Source organism: Chenopodium album, chromosome 16 (genome assembly GCF_948465745.1).
Source record: "Chenopodium album chromosome 16, dcCheAlbu1.1, whole genome shotgun sequence".
In the NCBI taxonomy this organism is placed as follows: domain Eukaryota; kingdom Viridiplantae; phylum Streptophyta; class Magnoliopsida; order Caryophyllales; family Amaranthaceae; genus Chenopodium; species Chenopodium album.
The window spans coordinates 3,551,263-3,574,507 of record NC_137849.1 but is presented as its reverse complement, the minus strand read 5'-3'; the positions used below and the strand labels follow the sequence as shown (position 1 = coordinate 3,574,507).

The following is a 23,245-nucleotide window of genomic DNA, read 5'->3' as shown; positions in this document are numbered from 1 at the left end:
TACATTGCTGCCCATATGTCACATGGAGCCTTGCTTCCGTGCTCTCCCTACCAAGGCGCAAGCAGCAGCAACACCAATGACCATTATATTCCAACCATTGCACGCTACTCCAACAACAATAGCGCAGCAACCAAGGCATAAATTGTAGCAATTTCAGCCCGCAAAATTAGACCAAATTAAGAAATCCAAATTGCAATTGTCAAATGGAAGCAGGGGAAGGGGAAAATAATGCAAGGAAAGCAAGGATGGAGAAATTGAGGGATATATGGATGGAATTGGGATGCTGGACATTGATTTGGGGAAAAAAAAGGTGAGAATTTGGTTGATTTAACATCACATGACCGGCATGAAAGGGTGTTCTTTTACAACATTTTTATTTAAATAGGCAGCCGTAGTTTATCACAACATATACGAATTTAATAGGTACAGTAGTTTCTTGTCACATTTTTTTAATAACGTAGTTTCTCACAAAAATTGGCTTTAGATAGTTATCGATAAAAATTCATTAACTTTTTTATTGAAAAACATTGAAAGCAATATTAAGAAAACATAAACACATTCACGCTTTATTTGATCAATTTAAAGTAAAAATACAGAACAAGAGTACGTAGTACTTCAACAACAAAACCAGAAAAAGTAATTAAAGAATAATTCAAAATCAAAATCAAAATTATAAATACGGACCAATTAGATTTTGCCACATCAACATATTGTACTGTGGCGCCTTTTTTGATAAATGACATTGTAGAATTTTTATTTCAAATAGGTCGTGATGATAATGAGTTCGAATTGTTAACGATTGTTAAAGCTCAAATTGTTCAAAACACAGTCAAACATTGACTCAATAAACCTTTTTGGTCGAGTTTGGGTTAGCCTTGAGACGACTTTATGAGCAAGTCCAAGCTTAACTTGAGAACTCGTGAACAGGCTAAACTATCTTTATAATTGTAGAACATTATATGTCAATATGTCATCCTTGTACACCTCGTAAGCACACCTTGTATCATGTATGAGTTATATCTGGACTTGTATGAGTTGTATCCCGTAAACTTCGACAAATCCTCCTTTGGAATTCTTAAAATCTTTTGGGCCCTTATGTTGAGTTTTTTGCGTAGATTCTGGATTTATATTTATTTGGGTTTTATGCTCAAAGTATAAGTTTGTTAAGAATGGTGAAAGTTTCGAATTTATATTTAGAATTTCAAATTCAAGTGACTGATTTCATATTTGAGTTTCGTTTTCCATAAATGTGAGATTAAGAGTTTTTATTTCCTTCTAACCAATAAATAAATATAAAAAAAACTAAAGGCATAGAGAGAAATTCCATTAACCAATTTCCTAAAAAAAAGAAGAAGAAATTCCTTTAACCAAACATGCTCGGTGAAAGTGGTAGAGTATTCAGCTTATACTAATTCTAATGCATTTTCGTGTCAATCAAACAAATACTTTATTATTCTTAAATAGGATATGGAAAATTGGGTGTCATTGGGTCATATGATTTTACTTAAAAGTGGAAGTATTTTTTTAGGCCTCTATTATTTCATGATTAACAAAAAAGGAAAAAAAAAATGGATAAGTCGGACTCACGATGAGTCCAATATCTGACAATAATAATTTAATATGTGACAGTAATATTCTAATATATGACATTAATAATCTATATTTGACATTAATAATCCAATATTTGACATTAGATTATTAGATTCTTAATGTCAAATATTATATTATTAATGTCTATATTAGAATATTATTGTCAGATATATTGGACTGATGGTGAGTCCGATCTCACGCAAAAGCTTCTAACCAAAAAAATAAAAATAAAAGACTAAAAGTTGTCTTGCAATTTTAAGAACAATAAAAAAAAAAAAAAAAAAAAAAAAAAAAAAAAAAAAAAAAACATACACCACAACCTACTAGGAGTTTTAATAGCTTTAATTTGACCAGAAGAAGCTGAAACACATTGCTCTCATTTTAACTGCCAAACAACCTATAAGTCCTTTGTTGATAGGAACGCAAAGCATCAAGGAACTCATCTTCGCCGAAATCAGGTGCACAAGTTTTGGTAAAGTACAGCTCAACATCGGCAACTTGCCATCCCAACAACATCCCAATGCGGAGTAGACCGCTCGTTCGTATGTATAGGTCGGGAAGAGGTCGAGAGCCACAAGCAGAAAGATGTTGTTCAATCAAATCTTCATTCACATCTTCTAATGTAATGCTTCCTTCCTTGACTTTGTGACAAATTTTTCTTGTTGCTTGAACTATGTCGCTTTGTGAAGTGTAGCATAGTGGAAGGACTAAATCAAGTTTTGTATTGTGTTTTGTTGCTTCCTCCACTTTCTTTATCGTAGCTTGACATGATTCAGATAGCACATATTTTTGTCCTATTATTGACACTCTTACTCCTTTCCTGTTTCACAACGATAAAATTTTTTAATTTAATAAAAATTGTGAAAAGCAAATTAAATGATAAGCATACTGCATACTCATTCTATTTCATAGTTATTGGTGTCTAGACTTGGTTATTGTATTAGTACAATTATTTTGTAGTGGGTCAGATCGGGCCGGGTCAATATAATGGTTGAATCATCAAACAGGCAAACAAAAAAAAATGCACAAGTGGATGCAAAACTATTAACTTTCGTTTATTTTTGTCTTATATTAACTTTTTCAATATTATTGTGTCATATTATTAAGGTGTCATACTAATTTTCGTTTACAAATTATAAAGCTATTGTTTTGGTCTCAGATCGGGTCAGGTCAATATTAATCAGTTCAGTTCATTTCAACTCCTAATTTCCTTCTCTTATTAAATATTTATTTCACCTCTATTCAGTTCAGTTCAGTTCAGTTCAATTTAATTCAGCTCAGCTCCAATCAGTTCAGTTCAGTTTAATTCAGTAAATATGAATAGACCCTAACTTTGTCCAATATTAAACATGTAGTCATGTATGTCCAATAATAGAATACATAATTGACTACCCTTACCCTAATTATATGCCTATAAATATCTGAAAGTATAGATTTCTTATAATTATAATTATCACATCACTTGCCTTTTCCATTAGCACCCAAAAAAAAAAAAAAAAAAAAAAAAAAAAAAAAACGAAAATTTTTGTTTGTCATCTTTGAAATACTTATACTATGTTTATACTATTGTAAAGAAAATTTAACTTATTGATAATTTTTTTTCCATTCTTTTGATTATTACATGGAGGAAAATGAGCGGAGTATCAAAGTACCTTTTAAGATTATCCATTTCTTCCATTAAAAAAGTTTCAAACTGCCCCAGACAAAAATCTACCGCTTCCTGCAATGAAAGAAAAAAAGGACTATGCGTTGGAATTAGTTAAATTACATGAATTTATAGGATGTTTTTACTTTTACAAACAAAAAAATAAAAAAATTGTTTTTTATCATCAAAAACTTTAAAACTTTTATTTTATCACCAAATAAAATTCTAAAAAATTGTTTTTTACACCTATCGTTAAGAAAACCGTTAAATATAATGATTTAATTTTTTTTTTTGAATTTCATGCGTAAAACATGTTCTTCGTAGATTTTTGGAGGCATATTGGTCTACTGGGTTCAATGTGAGGTCAGAATTGACAAAAAAAATCGGAATTGACAAAAATTAATCAGAATTGATAACATAAGAAACGGAATACCTTAGATCGCAGCTTAAAATTTCTAAGTCCGTAGATGTAACTTGTGGCAGTGTCAACTTTCCATTTCAGACAATACTCAACAAACCTCAAGTTAGCCTGAAAGAAAGAGTTATAATCAAGGTCTAGGCCGCGGGCTTTATGCCATCTCCTGCATCCATCCAAGGTTATGGCGACGTGTTTAGGAATGATAAACTCTCCTTGTTGGAGCCTCGCCGTAGAATTCTCATTAACTTCCTTTGATGATTGATTCAAATCTTCACGACTTTGTGCACAATTTATTGGTGCCACGAAATTATTATTGTTACTGTTTCTCAAAATGTAATTGCTTCTAAAGAAGCGATTTGGGTTGTATTTGGGCAATAATAGGTTGTTTTTTGCTTGTGACTTAACTAATATTTTAGAAGATGTTAAAAAAGAGAAGCCATTTACACGGACTAAACGTAGCATGTTTACTCTTTTGTAAGATAAGTTTTCTAGATTGGAGTATGGACTAAGGAGTGGAGAGCATGGGTGTGGTTAACCACTAAAATGATCTACTTATATTCTCAAACACTCAAGCAGCTTCAATAAAATGCCTTTTTTGGAGAAGGATGTTTCTTTTGTTGCTAATACAGTATAACGCACATTTTCTGTTTTCTAATTATTGCATCACGAGTGCATAAATATAAAATATAAATAATGACAGTTTGTGGTGAAAGGTTGAAAAAACAATACTTTAATCATGCTTTTGATTAAGATAATTGATTGGTAGAAGAGGTCATATCATACAGGGAAAGGTATGAAAATCCTCCACAACCTGAAATTCAACAATATTTTTTAGGAAAATTTGACAATTATCACTTACAATTGTTGTTGTTTTAGTAATTTTTACATATAGTTTTTTATTATAAATTTTGTTGAAACCCATTGTAATCCACTTGTGAGTGTCTCACATTAGAGAAAAAGGAGAGGTGGTTTCACTTTATAAGGTAGATAAGTAACTCCTACTATTACCAATTGGTTTTAGTATGGAAGCTCCTAAGCCTTGTTTGTGCACCAAACTCTCTACCTCCTTATTCAGCTTGCCCAAGCCCATTTCATATTGTTTCGAAATTTAACATGGTATCAGAGGCAGGTATCGCTACTAGATAAGGATTTACCTCGGCAGGATGTTCAACCCCTAAGAGGATTATTGATCTGGCCTAGTTCCACTTTATAAGTTAGAGGAGTAACTCCTACTTTTGCCAATAAGTTTTAGTATAGAAACTTCTAAGCCTTGTTTGTGGACCAAACTCTCCTCCTCGTTGTTTGGGTTGCCAAGCCCATTCATATACTTTTTAATTTAACAAATTTACCACCAACTATCACACTTCAGTTCAGAGCCAAGAAGGTGCGAAGTTTTGATGTTTTAAAAAATAGTTAGTGATAAAATTCAAAAAAAAAAAAAATTGTAGGTGGTAATTGCTAAAACAACAACAATTAAGTGATAATTGTCAAAAAATCCTATTTTTATTTTATTTTTTAATATGTAAAGAGAAAACTCCTTGCTAAAGTAGAAACTTCAATCTTTAGGTAAACCCAATTTGGCTTATTAGGTGATAGCATTGTTGTCAAAATCGCGATCCGGATTGTAGGATCGTACGATCCTACGATCCCATTTTAGCCAAACGATTCGGATTGGATGCAGAATTGCAGAGCAAGCAGGATCGCTGTAGGATCGGTCAGGATCGCACAGGATTAGTCAGGATCGCATAGGATCGATCAAGATCCTACAGGATCGGACGATCCTGTTTTTCGCTTAAATTATTATTGGGTTATACAGGATCAGTTAGGATCGGACAAAATCGTGCAGGATCGTTCATAATCGAGTAGGATCGGTCAGGATCGTACGATCCTACTTTTACTTAATAAAATGAGCCTAAAGTAGTTAAACTTTTCTCTAAGCTAAGAAAATTACTATCTAACTACTAAAACTATAAATTTTACCATTTTTATGGCTTAAAAAATGTTATCTAATTATGTAGCAACCTTTTTATTACTCTTTTTATCAATTTTGTAGGATCTTACGATTCTACGATCCGATTTTACCGATTCGATCCTATTTTTCTCACCGATCCAAAGTCGATCCTGACAACCTTGGGTGATAGAGTATATATATAAACAAATGTACAAATCCTAGGCGTCAATCAATAGCTTAAACTTAGGATAAATTGCTCTTAACATGATATGTATGTATCAACACTAACGTAATACCAAAGTCGTTGGTTAAAACTCATTCACCCTTTCTTTTTTCTGAAATATTTAGCGTTGGATATGGTGTTTTCAATATGCATCCACGTTTCAAGTCTTCCACCCTTCATTCCACCTTTGGGATGAATTATTATATTGCTAAATGTAAAAGTTAATTTAAAAGTGAAGGGGGAGGGAAAGGAAAGGAAAAGATAAAGAAAAAGGTTGCTAGTACAAACCATACCAATAATCCAAAAACTTCATATCCGCAAGAAGTTAAAAAAACCGATGGCATAATCCACTAATTGGCAATTATTATTGTAAAACACATATTTCATTGAATTTAATAATAGAAATATCAATATCTTTTTTTTTTTTTTTTTTTTTTTTTTTTTTTTTTTTTTGGTATGTGTGTGTTTGGGAGAGTAGTTACTAACTAAACATCCAATAATTGAATTTACACGTAAGGGAAGTAATGATATATATGTTTATCAGGATTGAAATTGGGTATTATGGATTGAAATTTGTTTTTTGTTTTTAAACAATAATACCTTGTATTTTATTGTTCAATAAATATAAGATTTTTTTATCAATCATAAACAGCTTAATAAAACCTAAATATTGTGAGAAATTACCTAAAAAAAGATAAATGTTTAGATACTACCTTAGTCGAATTTCGACTATTGATCTAATTTTATGACGTTGACCCACCTCAAAACACTCCTTAAACCACCACGGGCCGGGGGTTGGTTTTCAAGGTGATAAGTTTATTTTCGAGGTGGTTGGAAGATATTCCAAAGTAGTGAGGGTAGTTTAGTGCTTCATCAGGATGGTAGTTTTTGAGGTTAGAGGTGGTGGTTTTGGGGTCGAGGGTGGTTTCAATGCAGTGGAAGTAATTTAAGTAATTTCCTAAAAAAAATTAGAATTTTTTTAAGAAATTTTGTCAAAAACCACCTTAAATATCCTTGTTTTTGTGAAAAATCTTGTAAAAAACCACCTAATTTAATTTTTTTGTTTCAGTTGACCACTTGCCGAAAGAAAATGAGCTTTAACTATTAACGAATCAGCGGTCTTTTGCCTTATAAGTTGATATAATTACAAACGGTATGTATTACTAAACACCCAATTTCATTAATCATTATTGATATTGAAAGAGTAGATAAAGTTACAAATTACTAACAATTCTTAATGACCACTATACTAAGAAAAAATAAATGACTTAATTGATTCATTGGATATGGAAATGACCTTCAAACCCATGTTTAGTTCAGCATACTTTCATACAAGAACTTAACATCTTAGATTCTTAGGACGAAATTTTAAGAGGAGCAATGACCATAAAAGGATCTCGCCTGTGAATTGTAAGCCCCGCAATTTCAGTCATATCTAGCTCATCACCCTGAATTCCACCAGGAAGTTTCAATTCAAACTCGTTAATGAGAGTCGCGACCACGAGTTCAGCAGAAACCATACCAAACGATATCCCTGGACAACCTCTTCTGCCTGCACCAAATGGAATATATCTGAAATCTTGCCCTCTGAAATTATCTGATAAACTTCTGTTTAGAAATCTTTCAGGTCGGAATAGCTCGGGTTCTTCCCAATACATCGAGTCTGTCTGAATAGCCCACGCGTTGATGATCACCAATGTACCAGCAGCTATGTCGAAACCATTTATTTTGGCGTCCTGAATTGACTCATGAAAGACTGACAATGGTCCCGGAGGGTGTAGCCTGAGTGCTTCCTTCATCACGGCTTTTAGATAATTCATTTTTTCAAGATCATCCTCACAAACCTTGCGACCTTTACCTCCAAACGACAATTTTTATTACCTCTTGTTGTAGCTCTTTCATAACTCGTGGATTTCTAATCAATTCGATCACCACCCACTCTATGAGCGTGTAAGTCGTGTCGATCCCAGCCAAAAACATATCCTGCATAGTTAAAAAGTTTAATACTACAAAGCCTTAGTCCTTCAAAATTTAAATACTCCATATTTAATGATGTTGTAAAACTTTGTCGGTCCCAGCCCAAAACATGTCCTGCATAGTTAAAAAGTTTAATACAACAACAATGTTTCTGGAAACAGAATACTCCTCGGTGCCAAGGTAATGATATCAAGATGTCCTAAGTCCAATGAATGTCTGAATTTCCCTCAGCTACGCCTTGTTTGTCTGAGAGCTGGGCCTGCAAAAGAGAGAGAAGGTTAGTTGCCTCGGGGGTGTGGCCCGGAAAAGCCCCTCCGATGCTTAAGTCAGTTAACGTACTTTCTAGAGAGAGAAAGTAGAGAGAGAAAAAGTACTTTAGAGAGAGAATATAGAGAGAGAAAATAGAGAGAGAAGGTTAGAGAATTAGGAAAAAGTTATCATCATTAATGATTGGAGAGCTATTTATAGATGTACTTTCAGGTGGCAGAAGTTGTACTTAGTTGGACAGATTAGGGGTAAATTTGTACTTTGCTGTGACTAATGATGGGCTGGATCATGGAGGGGTATTTTCGTAATTCCAAGGCAGTGGACTTAGGACAATGGACTTGGCCCAAACATTTAGCCCCACGCGTGATATGGGAACGAGATCGCATGAAGTTCGGATGTCACGCGGAGTAAGCTGGAACGAATTTTGAGGCGTACCCGAGGTCTAACATGAACCCCAAGTGACTTGCAAGGGTGGAAATCAGCCCCAAGTAATGCATTGACAGTACTTTAATGTAGATGACTGAGCGGTTTTGAGAGTTAAGCTTGATGACAGCTTATAGATACTGAGGGATTTTCCCTTTTCAGAATATTTTTCTTCAGGTTGAGCTCCATGTATTTTGCTGAAGGCATGATTTGTCTTGATTCTTCAGCTGAGCTTGGGATTAAAAGTTGAATGCTAATTAAGCTTGTACATAAGCTTAATCCTTTAATGGTGATTTTCTGGGCTCAAGCATCACTTAGGCCCATTTGAGCCAGGGTTTTGAGGAGTTTTAATCTCCTTAGCTTCCAACATATGAACCCCCACCTCACTTCATTTACTTCTTCACTTTTTATTTACCTTAGAGAAATTCTCAAAATCCTCTCCAATTTCCTTCAAGTTCTTGAGAGTTTGAGGGTTCAAGTCACATCACCCAAGCTCACATCATCAAGTTCTTCCAAGTTCATCAAGATCTTCAAAAGGTATGTGAAAATTTTTCACTTTTTGATTCGAATTTGCAGATCTGAAAGCATGAATATGTGTTTTTGTACTTGTAATTTTCTGAATTCTTTCGAATTTTTGGGTCTTGAATTTTATTTTCGACTGGGTATGCACTGTGGCTGTGTGTGTTTAAGTTTCAAATTTTCATGTGAATAAGCCGGGAGGAAAGGCTGGTAAAGCCGAAGGTTTTTGCTTAGATGTAGCTGAAAATTTGAGTTCAGGCCTAGCAGGGGTGATATAGGTAGAACGAGTATCGAAGAGGAGAGATGACCGAGGGCTTCGGCGTGGCGTTAGGCTGAGCCGGACTCTTAGCTTTGCTGTGGGCGCGCGAATATGAGAGGGAGATGTGAGGAGTGCAGATGAGGTGTGAGAAAAGGAGAGAGTCGAGGGAGTTACCCATCAGGCTGAGGGGATTATTGTCGGGCCGAGGGATGTGAGGGGACCTGCCGAGGGGGTAGCAGTGCTGGCCGAGGGGGTGCCTGCTGCAACGCCGAGGGGGTTGAAAAGGGCCGAGGGGTTGGATGCCCTGGCCGAGGGCCTTTGTGCGTGCGCGAGGGAGAGATAGCTAGGCTCTTGGCCTAGCTGAGGAGGTGCCAGGCCGAGAGGTGTTGGATTGGCGTGTAAGTACGCTGAGGCGAAGGAAAAAGGAATGCGGGGTGGAGGTGAGAGGTGAGAGGTGAGGAGCCCCGCCTGACCGAGGGGGTGTCCCGCCTATTCGAGGGCCTTGTTGACCCTGCCGAGGGGGTATGCGGTTGAGCTGGGGCGCTCGGCGTCGATGCTTGAGGGGGGAGCACGGCTAACGCTCGGCCTATTAGGAGATGCGGAGAGCCTTGAGTTCGGAATTTGCGAGTTTTAGGCTTAGCAGAGGGAGAGAGGATGGTTTTTTGTGTTTAATTAAGTGTATGCTGAGGGATAACAGCGCACTCGGCCAGTTGAGCTGAGGGATTGAGCTGCTGGCCGAGGGAGTAGCGCGGATATGCAGAGGGAAGGCGCGTAGGCCGAGGGGGTAAGCGTGCTGGGCGAAGGGTTTTGCGAATGCCGAAGGGGTACGCGCCTTGCTGAGGGGGTGTGGTAACCCTGCCGAATGCCTTGATGGGCGGATAGGCCGAGAGGGGATCGGAGACCTTTAGTGTTATGATTTTTGGGTTTTTACTTTTGAGTTTAGAATTTTTGTGAAGTAAATCCGAGGAGAGGGAGGCCTTTTAAGTGTTTATAACTTGGTATATATTCCAAGTTTAGACTATTTGAGGTTGAGAGGGGAGATAGCCGAGAGGGTAGGAAAGAAGCCGAGGGGGTTATTAACCCAGCCGAGGGCATACGGGGCGCGCCGCGGGGGTTTTGCGGTGCTGAAGGGATTATGACCCCAATCTCTCGGTCTTATTACTCGACCATTTTTCATTTTTTTTTAAATTTTTTTTTAAGGGTTGAAGATATGGCATCAATGCCAAGGGGGTATTCGCATGTGCTGAGGGGGTTAAGCACAAGCCGAAGGCCTCACCTTCGAATGAGTGCTCAGCCTAGCAGGCCGAGGGCCTTGCTTGACGGGCTGGGTAGGTGCCTTGCGGTGTTTTGGTGCGCAAGATAGGATGAGAGCTGAGAGACCCAAGTAGCTTATCTCATGGATGCCTGAAGGGGGAATTAGAGAACCGGCATTGTTATGATATGCCGAGAGCCTTGGGTGCCATATCAGCATCCGACCTTGGTGTCAACTAGACCGAGAGCTTTGATAGGCTAAGGAGATAAATCCTCTCTAGATTCCCATGAATTGTCTTCCACTTAAGCTTGTCTCTTGAATATTATTCTAACACTTAGAATTTTTTGTTGACATTTCAAGTGTACTTCTCCCCGGGGTGAGCTCGTCTTGCTTCAAGAAATTCTTCCGGCTTCTTTGACCACTTGGTGAGCTTTCAATACTTAGTTTTTTAAGCTCCAAGTATCACATCTTCATGTTGAGTAATTGTTTGTTATTTTTCCTTGTATGCTTGATTGTTCCTCGGTTGCGCCTTTGATGATGTTAGGCTTAGAGGTACGCTTGTTTTATTTTCATATGTACCTTAAGCATACTTTGGGGTAATCTTGAGTTGAGCTATGCATGTATTATGAATGACCAAGCGCCTTAAGATTACCTAGATTCTCTCCTCGGCCCTTCATCTTATGACTTGTCCAAGGAAATATGGTCGGGGGGAGTACTTGTAGCAAATGTAATTGGTAGTAGTGTTGATTCATCTATTCCTTTGGGTGTGACTTTTCCTTGCATGCCATCCCCACCCCCTGAGCATGATTTAGGCTTTGATTATTATTTGCCTCCTTCCCCTTGGGAAGTTTCTCTTGCATGTGAACCAACTTCTAGGGGTTCTTTGAACAAATTGCTTGTTGATGGTGTGGTGACCATGTCGAGTGAGGATGATACATCTACTTCTTCTCTTGGGGCGCCGGCGATTTTTAAACCGCCTATTAGGAGGATTAGCCCCTCTATGTGCCACCCCTCCCCCGCTTGGCTTAAATCTTTATCGGGAGGTACTAGACATTTGCAGACAGAGTACCATGTTAGGGAGCCTTTTCTCATTTCTTCTCCTGGGGGTGATAGTACTGTAGATAACCTTCCCCCCGGGTGTATAGCTATATATAAGAATTGTTTGGATAATGGGTTGAGATTTCCCCTGCACCCTTTCATTGAGGAATTGTTGAATGAGTATAACTTGTGTATTACTCAGATTGTTCCTAATTCCTGGTTGACAATAAACGCTTACATAGCCACTTGTAGTTTACTTGGAGCACCTTGCACCGTAACCGCCTTTAGGAACACCCATAGGCTTCAACAGGTCCCGGGTAGTGTAGATAGCCATGGGTGGTATGCCTTTCATGATAGGGAGTTCTACCTTACCATAAACACGAATCCCTCAAGTCAGAAGGGTTTCCGCCACACTTTTCTTTTCATTTTTCATGCTGGGGGTTGGAGGATTCCCCGAGATCATAGTGGTGTGCCTAGGATCGGCTTGAATTATAATGTTCCTGCCATGGGGGTTGATGAAGCCGTGGGGGCTGTTTGGTTGCAATCGTATAAGGAAAGGGGGTCCAAGAAGAAGCTTCTAACCATGTGGATTTTGAAGGATAAGCACTTCAAGAAAGAGCGGTTTTTGAGTGTTGTGGGCCTGAGCCACTCCTATGATAGGGGTAGGATTTATTTTTTGTTTATATAAGTTTCATGCTTTTATGATTTCTCCTGGGCTTTGCTATTAACAACTTTGTATGAATGTTGATTTTCAGGTGTTGCCTACGAGCAGTTGAAAGGTAAACTCCAGAGGAAGATGTCTCAAGTAAACTTTCGATCTGGAAAGATCAAGGCCTCTTTGAAGAGGGGAGATATGAGCATTCCTCCTCCTCCCCCGGTATGCCTATTTTCCTGGGATTAATTTCTTAAAAACGTTGTTTTCTTTGCTAACATCACTTTGTGACTTGTCTTTTCAGAACCCAAAGAACTCGAAGCTAAGGAGGAAGACAGTTGAGAGAGGGGAGGGATCCTCTTAAGCAACAATAATGGAGGTGGATGACCAAGGATCCCGGCATGTTTCCCGGCGGTCTCTCAACACATCGAGCTCTTGGAGTATGAGGGCTTCGGGGACCAAGGGAAACAACCTCAGGCTAAAGAGGAGAGTGATGATGAAGGTGGGGAAGGCTGTGAGGCCGGGGCTCCTTATTTTCCTGAGTCTCTCCTTGGCTTGATCAAGCGTGGTCGCAAGAAGATGGTGAAGAAAACCATGACCCGCTTCCCTTCGGAGAAGGACTTCGAGGTGGTGAGGACGGAGCCCTCCAAGGCCATCTCCTCCGCCTTTGACGGTATCTTGAAGGTATGTTTCGTTATACATTGTCATAATTTGTCCATCTCTAGGATTGTACTAACCATCTTCTTATCTTTTTTGATGTAAGCTGGCGTGACCCTGAGTGTGCTCGCGGAGGAGTACCAGAGAGGAGCTATGAAAAACATGGAGGGTCTTCAAACGGAGCTTTCGAATGCCTGGACCGAGATCCATAATCTCAAGCTAGAACTTAACTCGGCCCAGGAGGCACTACAGAAGGCCAAGAAGGAGCTTGCTAATGCCCAGGAGGCCGGAAAGTCTAGCGCCCAAGCCCTTGAGACTCAGCTCAAGGAGGCCAAGGAAGAGAAGAAGCTGATCACAATTGAGCTGAAGGAGAAGAAAGCTGAGCTGGCCAGGATGAAGAGTGATCTGGCTAAGGCCAAGAAGAAGGCGGAGCTGAGTCAAGACGAGGTGATTGCTGAATGGAAGAAGTCTCCCGCTTTCACAGATTTCCAATCCATGATTGGATATGAGGCCTTCGAGGCCGGGATTGCGGATACCATGACCCACATGGAGACTGCCTTTGCTTCTTTTTGGCTGCAGGATTCTTATCCTCAGGTGCGGGATAAGGTTAAGGACCTTGTCCGTGCTGCTGAAGAGGAGGAGCGAAAGAGGCTACTAGCTGATCAGGGCGAGACCGAAGAGTAACTTCTCCAGCCTTTGTCTTAGAATTGACTGATTTCTTTAGGATGTATTTCTTTGGGATGTATGAGACTTATGACCTATTGTTTTTGCTTGATGACTTGTAAATGCTAATCCTGCTTAGACTTTGTTTTGTTGATGTTTATGGAATTCGTATGCTTTTCTTTCCGCTATCCTTTGTTAAATATTTGCTCACTTCTTGATCATTCACCCCTAGGGGCCAAAAAAAAGCCACAGGCACTTAACGAGTTGCCTTAGCATGCCATTGGTGCTTGGTGAGGGCTAAAACGAGCCCTTGAATTGATAATGGGAACAAGCTAGGGGCTAAACGAGCCCCAAGGTAGGAGTTGTATGTGAGCTAGGCTATTCTAACTCATTACTGATAATTTAAACAATTCTGGGGCTAACACAAACCCCAAGTTGTAAGTTATATGAGAGTTGGGCTTTTCCAACTCTTTAAAGGAGGCTGAGGGCTAAACGAGCCCTTAGTTACGAGTGATCTTTCGACCAGGACTTTATCTCAAATGTTTGAGCATAGGCTATCATCTTTCCCCAAACATTGGAGCAAACTTTTGTCTTACCGAACCAAAATGCTTTATGCCAGGCATGTGGTGCTATTAAATGATTGTCGGTTATGCTAACAAGTGATATAAAAGTTCAAAAAAATAAACTAAGTAAAAACAAACGACAAAGTGTAACATATAAAGGGCAAACATCCCAGCTGGAGGGTTTTTCATTATATTAACATTAATGCAAAAGACATTACAATGATGCACTATATTAAAGTTGATTTCCTGGTATCGACTCTTATTGCCCCTAGGGCATCATTGTAAGGGAGAGGCTTATACATAAAACCTTCGAAGGTTATCAGCATTCCATGGTCGGGGGAGGTCCTTGCCATCAGGAGTCTGTAAGCGAAAGGTCCCTGGGCAAATCACCTCTTTAATCTTGTAAGGCCCTTCCAAATTTGGGCTTAGCTTTCCCAATGCCGGAGGCTTGCCAGCAGCCTCACACTTTCGTAGTACCCAGTCTCCCTCTGTTAGGGGTCTTGCCTTGACTTTTTTGTTAAAGTAACGAGTAATCCTTTGCTTGTATGCTATAGAGCGAAGCAAAACATCTCCTCTTATCTCTGGGAGTAAGTCTAAGGCCAAAGGCTTCAGCTGATCATTTTGGTCGAAGTCATAGAAGGTAAACCTGTGGGATGGGATCCCAACCTCTACGGGGAGTACACCATCACTCCCATATACCAAGGCAAAAGGGTTTTGCCCCGTAACTTCTTTGGTGGTGGTACGAATAGACCACAAGATCCCAGGCAAGTCATCCACCCAAGACCCTTTTGTTCCTTCCAGCATTGTCTTCAACCCCTTTAATATGGTTTTGTTAGCTGCCTCAGCTTGGCCGTTTGTCTGGGGTCGGCATACAGCGGAAAACCTTGTCTTGATCCCAAAGCGCCTGCAATACTCCTTAGTTGGACCGCTATTGAATTGTCGACCATTGTCTGAGATCAAAATGCGAGGTACCTAGAAGTGGGTAATGATATTCCTCCAGATGAATTTTTAGACTTGTTTGTCGGTGATTGTTGCTACTGGCTCGCCTCAACGCACTTAGTGAAATAATCCACTGCTACTATCAGGAACTTTCTTTGCCCTAAGGCCACGGGAAATAGCCCTAAGATGTCCATGCCCCAACGATTAAAGGGTAAGACCGACTGAATACTTGTGAGGGCATTGGCCGGGACATGAGGCATATCAGCGAACATTTGGCATTTCTCACGTCTCTTGACTATATTCATGGCGTTATTCCTCAGGGTGGGCCAGTAGAATCCAGCCCTCAGCACCTTTCCGGCTATAGTTCTCCCGCCCTGATGGCTGCCACATGCCCCTAAGTACATAATTCCCCTCTTCCGGGGTTATGCACTTCAGCAACAGGTGTGTGAAAGACTTTTTATAGAGGGTTCCTTCATGAAGCACGAACCACTCAGCCCGTTTTTTTTATCATCTTGAAGTCGGGGGTGTCCCCAGGTAGCTCTCCCTTTAAGCATTGAATGATTTTATCCATCCAAGTCTCTCCTCTATCAATTTCCATGATTGTGGGCCTTTGAATACTTGGTTTCTCCAATACTTCCCACATGATGTTTCAAGGGGTTATCCCCTCAACCGAGCTAGCTAGGCGGGCAAGAGCATCAGCTTGCTAATTATCTGAGCGGGGAATGTGCTTGATCTCGAAATTGTCAAACGATTTTGACAAGCTCTCAGCCTTTTCAAAATAGGCCTTCATGTTCTCCTCCTTTACTTCAAATTCTTTTGTCATTTGCCCCACTATGAGCTGTGAGTCTGAGCATACTTGAACTGACTTGATTTTCATGTATTGGCACAAGTTTAGCCCCAAGATGAGTGCTTCATACTTAGCCTCATTATTGGAAGCATGGAAGGCAAACTTAACAGCATATTCAAACTTCTCTCCCTCCGGGGAAATGATGACCAGCCCAGCCCCACTTCTAGCCTTACTAGACAACCCATCCACGTAAAGAGCCCAGGGGCGGTGGGGTCTATTGGAGTAGGCCTGTGTGCGCATTCAGCTATGAAGTCAGCCAGGGCTTGGGCTTTGATGGCCTTCCGGGGCTCAAATTCAATTCCGAAGTCAGCCAATTGATCTGACCAATCAGTCATCCGGGATGAACGGTTTTTGCTCTCTAGCACTTTCTTGATTGGCTGGCTTGTGAGCACTTTGATTGGGTGTGCCTGAAAGTATGGCTTTAACTTCCTGTTGGCCATTACTAAAGCGTACACCACCTTCTCAATGAGAGTATATCGTGTCTCAGCTCCCCTTGAGGCATGGCTGACAAAGTAGACTGGTACTTGGCCTTCTTCTCTTTCCGCAACAAGAACCGCACTCAGGGCATAGTCTGATATGGCCAAGTACACAAAAAATGTTTCCCCAAGGAGAGGGCTAACAAGCTTCAGGGTGTTTATCAAATGCTCTTTTAATTGCTGAAAGGCTTTTGAAGCCTCTTCATCCCACAAGAACTTGGGTCTCTTGAGCGCCTTGAAAAAGGATAAACTTTTATCACCTGACTGGGATAGGAATCGCCCCAGCGCAGCTAGGCAACCTGTAAGGCGTTGCACTTCTTTCACATTCCTGGGGGATTCCATATCAAGAATGGCTTGGATTTTGTCCGGGTTGGCATCAATGCCACGCTGATCAACCATGAAGCCCAAGCACTATCCACCTTGTACCCCGAAGACACACTTGGTGGGATTGAGCTTCATTTTATATTTCCTAAGGGTGGTGAATGTTTCCCTTAGGTTTGCTATATGGTCTGGGCTTTCCTTGCTTTTAACAATCATATCATCAACATAGGCCTCAACATTCCGGCCTAGCTGCTCTTCAAAGATTTTATTCATCAGGCGCTGGTATGTAGCTCTAGCATTCTTCAGGCCGAATGGCATCACGTTATAGCAGTATACCCCCTGGCTAGTGATGAAGGTCGTGTGGGCTTGGTCTTTCTCCGACATGGGTATCTGATGATACCCCGCATTGGAATCCATGAAGCTTAGGAGGGCGTGACTAGCGGTCGAATCCACCAACCTATCAATCTTGGGCAAAGGATTGTCATCCTTCGGGCATACCTTGTTCAAATCTGTGAAGTCTACACACATGCGCCAGGAGCCATTTGGCTTCCTAACAAGCACGACATTGGATAGCCACTTAGTATATTGGCATTCTCAAATGAAACCCGCTTCGAGAAGCTTCCTAACCTCAGCGGCTGCAGCTTTGTTTCTCTCTGGCCCGGCATGTTGGAGTTTCCGTTTGACGGGCTTGTAGCCCTCCTTGATATTCAGCTCGTGGGTCATCACCTCGGGGTCTATACCCAGCATTTCATCTACTATAAAAGCGAAGATGTCCTTGAATTCTCTAAGTACCTGAATGATTTTTTCCTTGAGGTGGGGGTCCAAGTTCTTTCCCACTCTCACAGTCCAAGCGGGGTCATCCCCCAAAGGTATGCTCTCATCCTCCTCAATAGGCCTAGGCCTACCGTATTTCTTAGGGTTCTCAGCCATGTAGATGTTCATTACGGGGAGTTGGGGCTCATCAACATCCATTGTCTTCCGCTTGGCCCCCTTATCCTCCTGATTGACTGAGTCTTCGGGTTGCCTCAAACTATCTACATAATATTTCCTTCCCTCAAACTGATCTCCATATATCTTCCCCACCGAGCCATCATCGGTCTCGAATTGAAGGATCAAGTGATAGGTTGAGATTGCGTCCTTGACCCTGTTGGGTAGTGGTCGGCCAATGATCATGTTGTATGACAGTGGGGTATCCACAACTAAGAATGTGTGTACCAAGCTCCACCCCTTCTTCTTTTCTCCCAATCGGATGGGTAGCTTGATCGTTCCTAGGTGGTAAACATGTTTCCCTCCAAAGCTAACTAATGGCTTCTCTAGGGGTGTGAGGTCTCCCCTGCCAAAACACATTTGCTCAATGCACTTCCAAGTAATAATGTCGGCTGAAATCCCGCTATCCACTAAGATCTTCTTGACCTTAACGTTGGCCACCTTCATATGAATCACTAGAGGGTCATCATGGGGCCTTTGAATCTTCTTAGCATTGTCATCACCGAACACCATGAGAGGGGCTTTCAGGAGGGGTGAGAGAGTACCAATATCGTAGATAGGTTCTTCGAGCGACCGCAAATGACTCTTGCGTGCCCTGTTAGACAAACCCCCGGAGGCAAATCCTCCGACTATGACATTGATGCTTATGTTGGTGTCAGCTGAGCTATGAGCTTCCTGCACAACCTTGGAAGCCTTGCTTCTTTGTTTATCCTTCGGGGGGGGGGGGGACTTGAGATATCGATTAAGCTTTCCTTCTTCTGCTAGCTTATCCAGGGCTCTCTTGAGTTCTCTGCAGTTCCGGGTGGTGTGACCACACTCTCTATGGTATTCACACTAGAGCTTCTTGTTCCTCTGCTCTATCGGCGTGTTCATTGGGTTAGGCTTGGGGAGGATAGCCTTGTTCTTTATGTCCAAGTAGATCTCACGCCTATCAGCATTGTACTTGAGTCCTTCATCATTACTCTCAGCACTCCTCGGCCTTCTATTCTTGTTCTCATGATAGTTATCTTCTTGCTTTCTCTTCCCCTTATTGTTTGCCACGGGGGCCTTGCACACCTCCCTTGCCTCAATGATTCTTTCAGCTCTTTTCATGGCTTCAAAGAAGGTACTTACCTTGTCATGCACGAGCTCAAACTTCAGCTTGTTGGACTTGAGCCCGAAGAGAAGGGATGTAAAAGCAACATTGTCTTGGAGGTCGGGGATGAGCCGAGACTCGGTGTTGAACCTTTTGATATAGTCCTTCAGACTTTCGTTCTCTCCCTGCTTCACCGTCATCAGATGAACACTAGTCTTTGTTTGCCTACTTCCAGCGATGAAGTGCTTTTTGAATTGGGTAGCCAGCATGTCAAACGTTCTTATGCTCCCTGGGGTAAGCTTGTTGAACCATGTCTGAGCTATGCCTTTGAGAGTAGTAGGGAAGAACCTACACCATGAGGCTTCATACCCGGTTTGAACTCCCATCTGTGCTTTGTAAGCGTTCAGATGGTTCGTTGGGTCTGTCTTTCCATCATAAGGGTCCAAGGTAGGGATTTTAACCTTAGGAGGAATAGGGGTATTCATTATCTCCTGGCGGAAGGGGGTGGTGTTCTTGACAATCCCAAGCCTCCCTGGCCTAGGGGAGGAAGGACGCTCGGGACTTTTTCTTGCTGACCGAGCGGGCTGAGCGGACCTCCTCCTTGGCCTGGAGGTGGCTGAGTGGATCATGCTATCCCGATACCTTGTTGATCCATGCCGAGAGTGAACTCTGGTTCGACCTCTCTAGGGGGGATCATTCTCTTCCTTGGAGTTCTCCCGCCTAGTGTTGATTATCTCTCGGGCGTCTAGAGTTCCTTCCCCCAGCCTTCGGTCATTGATTATCTCTCTAGCATCTCTTGGTCGGCTTGGCTGCCTTGTCTCCCACTGGGGGTTAGGGGACTGATGGGGTTGAGAGCGACGAGATTCCTGATGCTGAGGCCAAGAGGAGGCTTGATGGAGATGGGACACGTGAGGCGGAGGGTTAGGCTGTGGAGCGTTCCCCTACCTGCTTTGCCCCACGCCCTGGTTGACAAGTGCCCTTAGGCTTTCTTCAAGGTTTCCGTTGATCTAGGCTGCCAGCTGATCCAAGTCTCGGCGGGTGACTACCTGGGGGCTGTTCACCTCCCCAGCAAGGTCACTACGAGCTTGAGGTTCTATCTCCTCGACTATATGGGCATGGCTAGCCGAGAGAATCGGAGCTTGTCTAGTAGCATCTTGATATGTGTTGCTGGGATGCCTAGTGTTCACCATGACTTTTTGTTAGTTATCCCCACATACGGCGCCACCTGTTTCTGGAAACAAAATACTCCTCAGTGCCAAGGTAATGATATCAAGATGTCCTAAGTCCAATGAATGTCTGGATTTCCCTCAGCTACGCCTTGTATGTATGAGAGCTAGGCCTACAAAAGAGAGAGAAGGTTAGCTACCTCGGGGGTGTGGCCCGGGAAAGCCTCTCCGATGCTTAAGTCAGTGAACGTACTTTCTAGAGAGAGAAAGTAGAGAGAGAAAAAGTACTTTAGAGAGAGAAAATAGAGAGAGAAGGTTAGAGAATTACGAGAAAATTACCATCATTAATGATTGGAGAGCTATTTATAGATGTACTTTCAGGTGGCAGAAGTTGTACTTAGTTAAATAGATTAGGGGTAAATCTATACTTTGCTGTGACTAATGATGGGCTGGATCATGGAGGGGTATTTTCGTAATTCCAGGTCAGTGGACTTAGGACAATGGACTTGGCCCAAACAAACAACAAAGCCTTAGTTCTTCAAAACTTATACAATGTTTAATACGGTTGTAAAATCAGGGGAAGAATATTCAATGGCTACAATAAAAATGTAGCCATTATAATTGTTTTCAATCTCAACCATTAAAATTTTAAGGATAAATCCTATTCATTTATTTATTTGACTGATGAAATATTTGACTGAATAATAAAACTGTTTTATTTTTAAAACTACTTGTTTTTATAAAAAAAAAAAAATTAAAAAAAATCCTCTTTTTGTCGCCAAATCAAGCAGTTTCGCTTCCTCTACCAAGCAAATCTCTCAATCTCCATTAATGGTACAACAACATACTACCATTGTTAAATTTGTATAATTATCAAGAATCAAAATATTAGACATTCTATCCTTAACTCTGTATCATCTTTTCCACAAAAATAAATATAACCCAACACTAATGTCATACGAAATACATACTACGGAAATTGAGTTTTGGTATCAAACGAATCAATGGAAGAAAGGATTTGAAAACAAACTTTAAGATCAACTTTTTAAAAAGTGATATCCATTATCATCATTAATTTAATTTCAAATAAAACTATTTATTTTTTATTGTATACAAATATTGTTAGTGGACCAACTCAACTAAAAGCTTAAGCTGATGGTTAAGGCCCATGAATATGTTTTATACTCTATCACTCCCCCTCACATGAAAGGTCCTTTGGGCTTGAAATGTGGATGCAACACAGGCCCACCCATATCTGGCGCGAATTAATTCCACTTTAAAGGAGGGGTGGATGAGATTCGAACCCGTAACCTCTATGTCACGTTGGCTCCGATACCATGTTAGTGGACCAACTCAACCAAAAACTTAAGCTGATGGTTGAGGCCCAGGAATATGTTTAATACTCTATCAAATATATCATTTTAATAATTATGTAGTCAAATTTTATGAATGGTCAAGATTTAATACCAAATTTTAAAGGTCCAGATTGAAAGTTTACAATGGCTACGATTTTATTGTGGTCATTGCAAAACTGTCCGTAAAATCATGTGTATGTAACCTATTTTACGGAAAATTATTTACAATTTCTTACCAGTATAACGGCTTTGATGCTGTTAAGTGACATATCATATTTGTTGTTCATATGAACTTCAAGCAAAATATTCATAAAACTATGGTCATTTCTCTCATTGTCTGACTCGACGACAACATTTTTCTTTGGGGGTATTCTACTATGGTCATCTTCAAATATGACCATAGGTATGCTTTGGTTAAAATCTCCTTTCATTAAATTGTTGGTCAAACTTACTTTCCTTATTTTTCTATTTTTATTTCTTTTCTATTTTCTGAAAAATACATTTTCTTTTTTTCGAAATCCTATTTTATATTTTCGAAATTATTTTTAAAAAATCATCTTTAATTAAATCCGAAAATTAAATTAAATTAAAAAATAAAATAAAAAATCTGTTCTTCATTGTTCTTCATGTTCTTCATTCTTATTCATTTATTATGGATGAATTTAACCTCTTGTTAATAATCTTTGAACTTCAGGGTTACTTTCGCATCGATGATCATCAAAAATAGGGCCAGATCCAACCATCATATTCGATATTACAAGTTATTAGAATTCCGAGTTTTAGCGTAAATGGTATTGGTGAAAAATCATCGAATAATTAGTTTTTATTGTACAAAATCCTTCAATTGATGCGAAATCACCGATTTTGTGCAATCAAATTCAAAATTTATTACGTTTTTCAAGATTCTGGGTTCGACTGGAAATTCTAAGAAGAAACCGATAAAATTTTGTATTCGAAACCTGTTTGATCCAAAAACCACGCTTATGTTAATCTAAATTTTGTTTGTGTATACATACTTAACACAAATACATATTGGACATTACCTGTATGAAACATCTCTAAAATCTATTGGTTACGACCTAACGTAACATTGGACATTACCAATTATTAGATTAGAATTTGATTTGAATGCTACTTATTTTACGCTGAACCTAGACAAATATCTAAATGAATCTTACGTACACATTTGATTAAAAGATTATGATCTAAATATCTTGTAACTTAAGAAATTTAAATCAAATATTAGGAAATATGTATAATGTTAGGGGATCTCATCAGTATCTTTTCCTAAAATATTATGTTTTGAATTTTGAAAAGATTATCTTTCAAATTTTAAGAATCTTTTTTAACATTATCGTTAGGTTTTTTTTGCTGAATCATTCTCGCACACTATTCAACCGAATTTGCTTCAGAACTTGCACAATTACAATTACCTTTGGAACTCAAATCATGGTTAAGAAAGCAGAAGTAAGTATTCTCTAAATTGATTTGAATTTTTTTGCACAATTTTTAATTTAGGATTTTATGTAAAACTTTTTAATGTTTTGAATGTTGTAATTTTGAACATTAATTTCATCTATATAGGGTTTATGTTATAATTTCTTTTAAAAACTATACAATTTTGTTACAACTATGCAATTCTTTATTAATGAATTTAAATTGGGTATAGGGTTTCTGTTGTAAACAATTTAATTCATATACAATGGTTAAATCGTATATTCAAATCACTCATAATCTATTCTTTTTCATTGTAGAAAACTAGTGCAATGGAGAAAGATATTCATTGCAAATTCTCAAAAATTGAGTTAACATTGGATAAACTCGTAGCCGAAGTAGCTAGTATATCACAGAGTATATCAAAGGTTCCAGAATCAACTGATTGTAGGAGTGACAAAGAAGGCGATACCGTTGGTAAAACTCCGCATCGAATCGTTCGTATTCTCCTTTCTTAAGCCCTGATGGTGATTTGATCGTTAGCTCAC

The 23,245-nt window shown here is 39.8% G+C and overlaps 1 protein-coding gene across 1 annotated transcript; it reads right to left on the bottom strand.

The window, feature by feature from the left end:
• Positions 1–14,391: 14,391 nt before the first annotated feature.
• Positions 14,392–16,758, bottom strand: LOC145583747 (uncharacterized). Its single transcript, XM_081640730.1, has 2 exons — positions 16,057–16,758; positions 14,392–15,069 (listed from the first exon to the last, which is right to left on the bottom strand). The coding sequence occupies exons 1-2, from the start codon at positions 16,756–16,758 to the stop codon at positions 14,392–14,394; spliced, it is 1,380 nt and encodes a 459-aa protein (XP_081496856.1).
• Between the last annotated feature and the right edge of the window lie 6,487 nt (positions 16,759–23,245).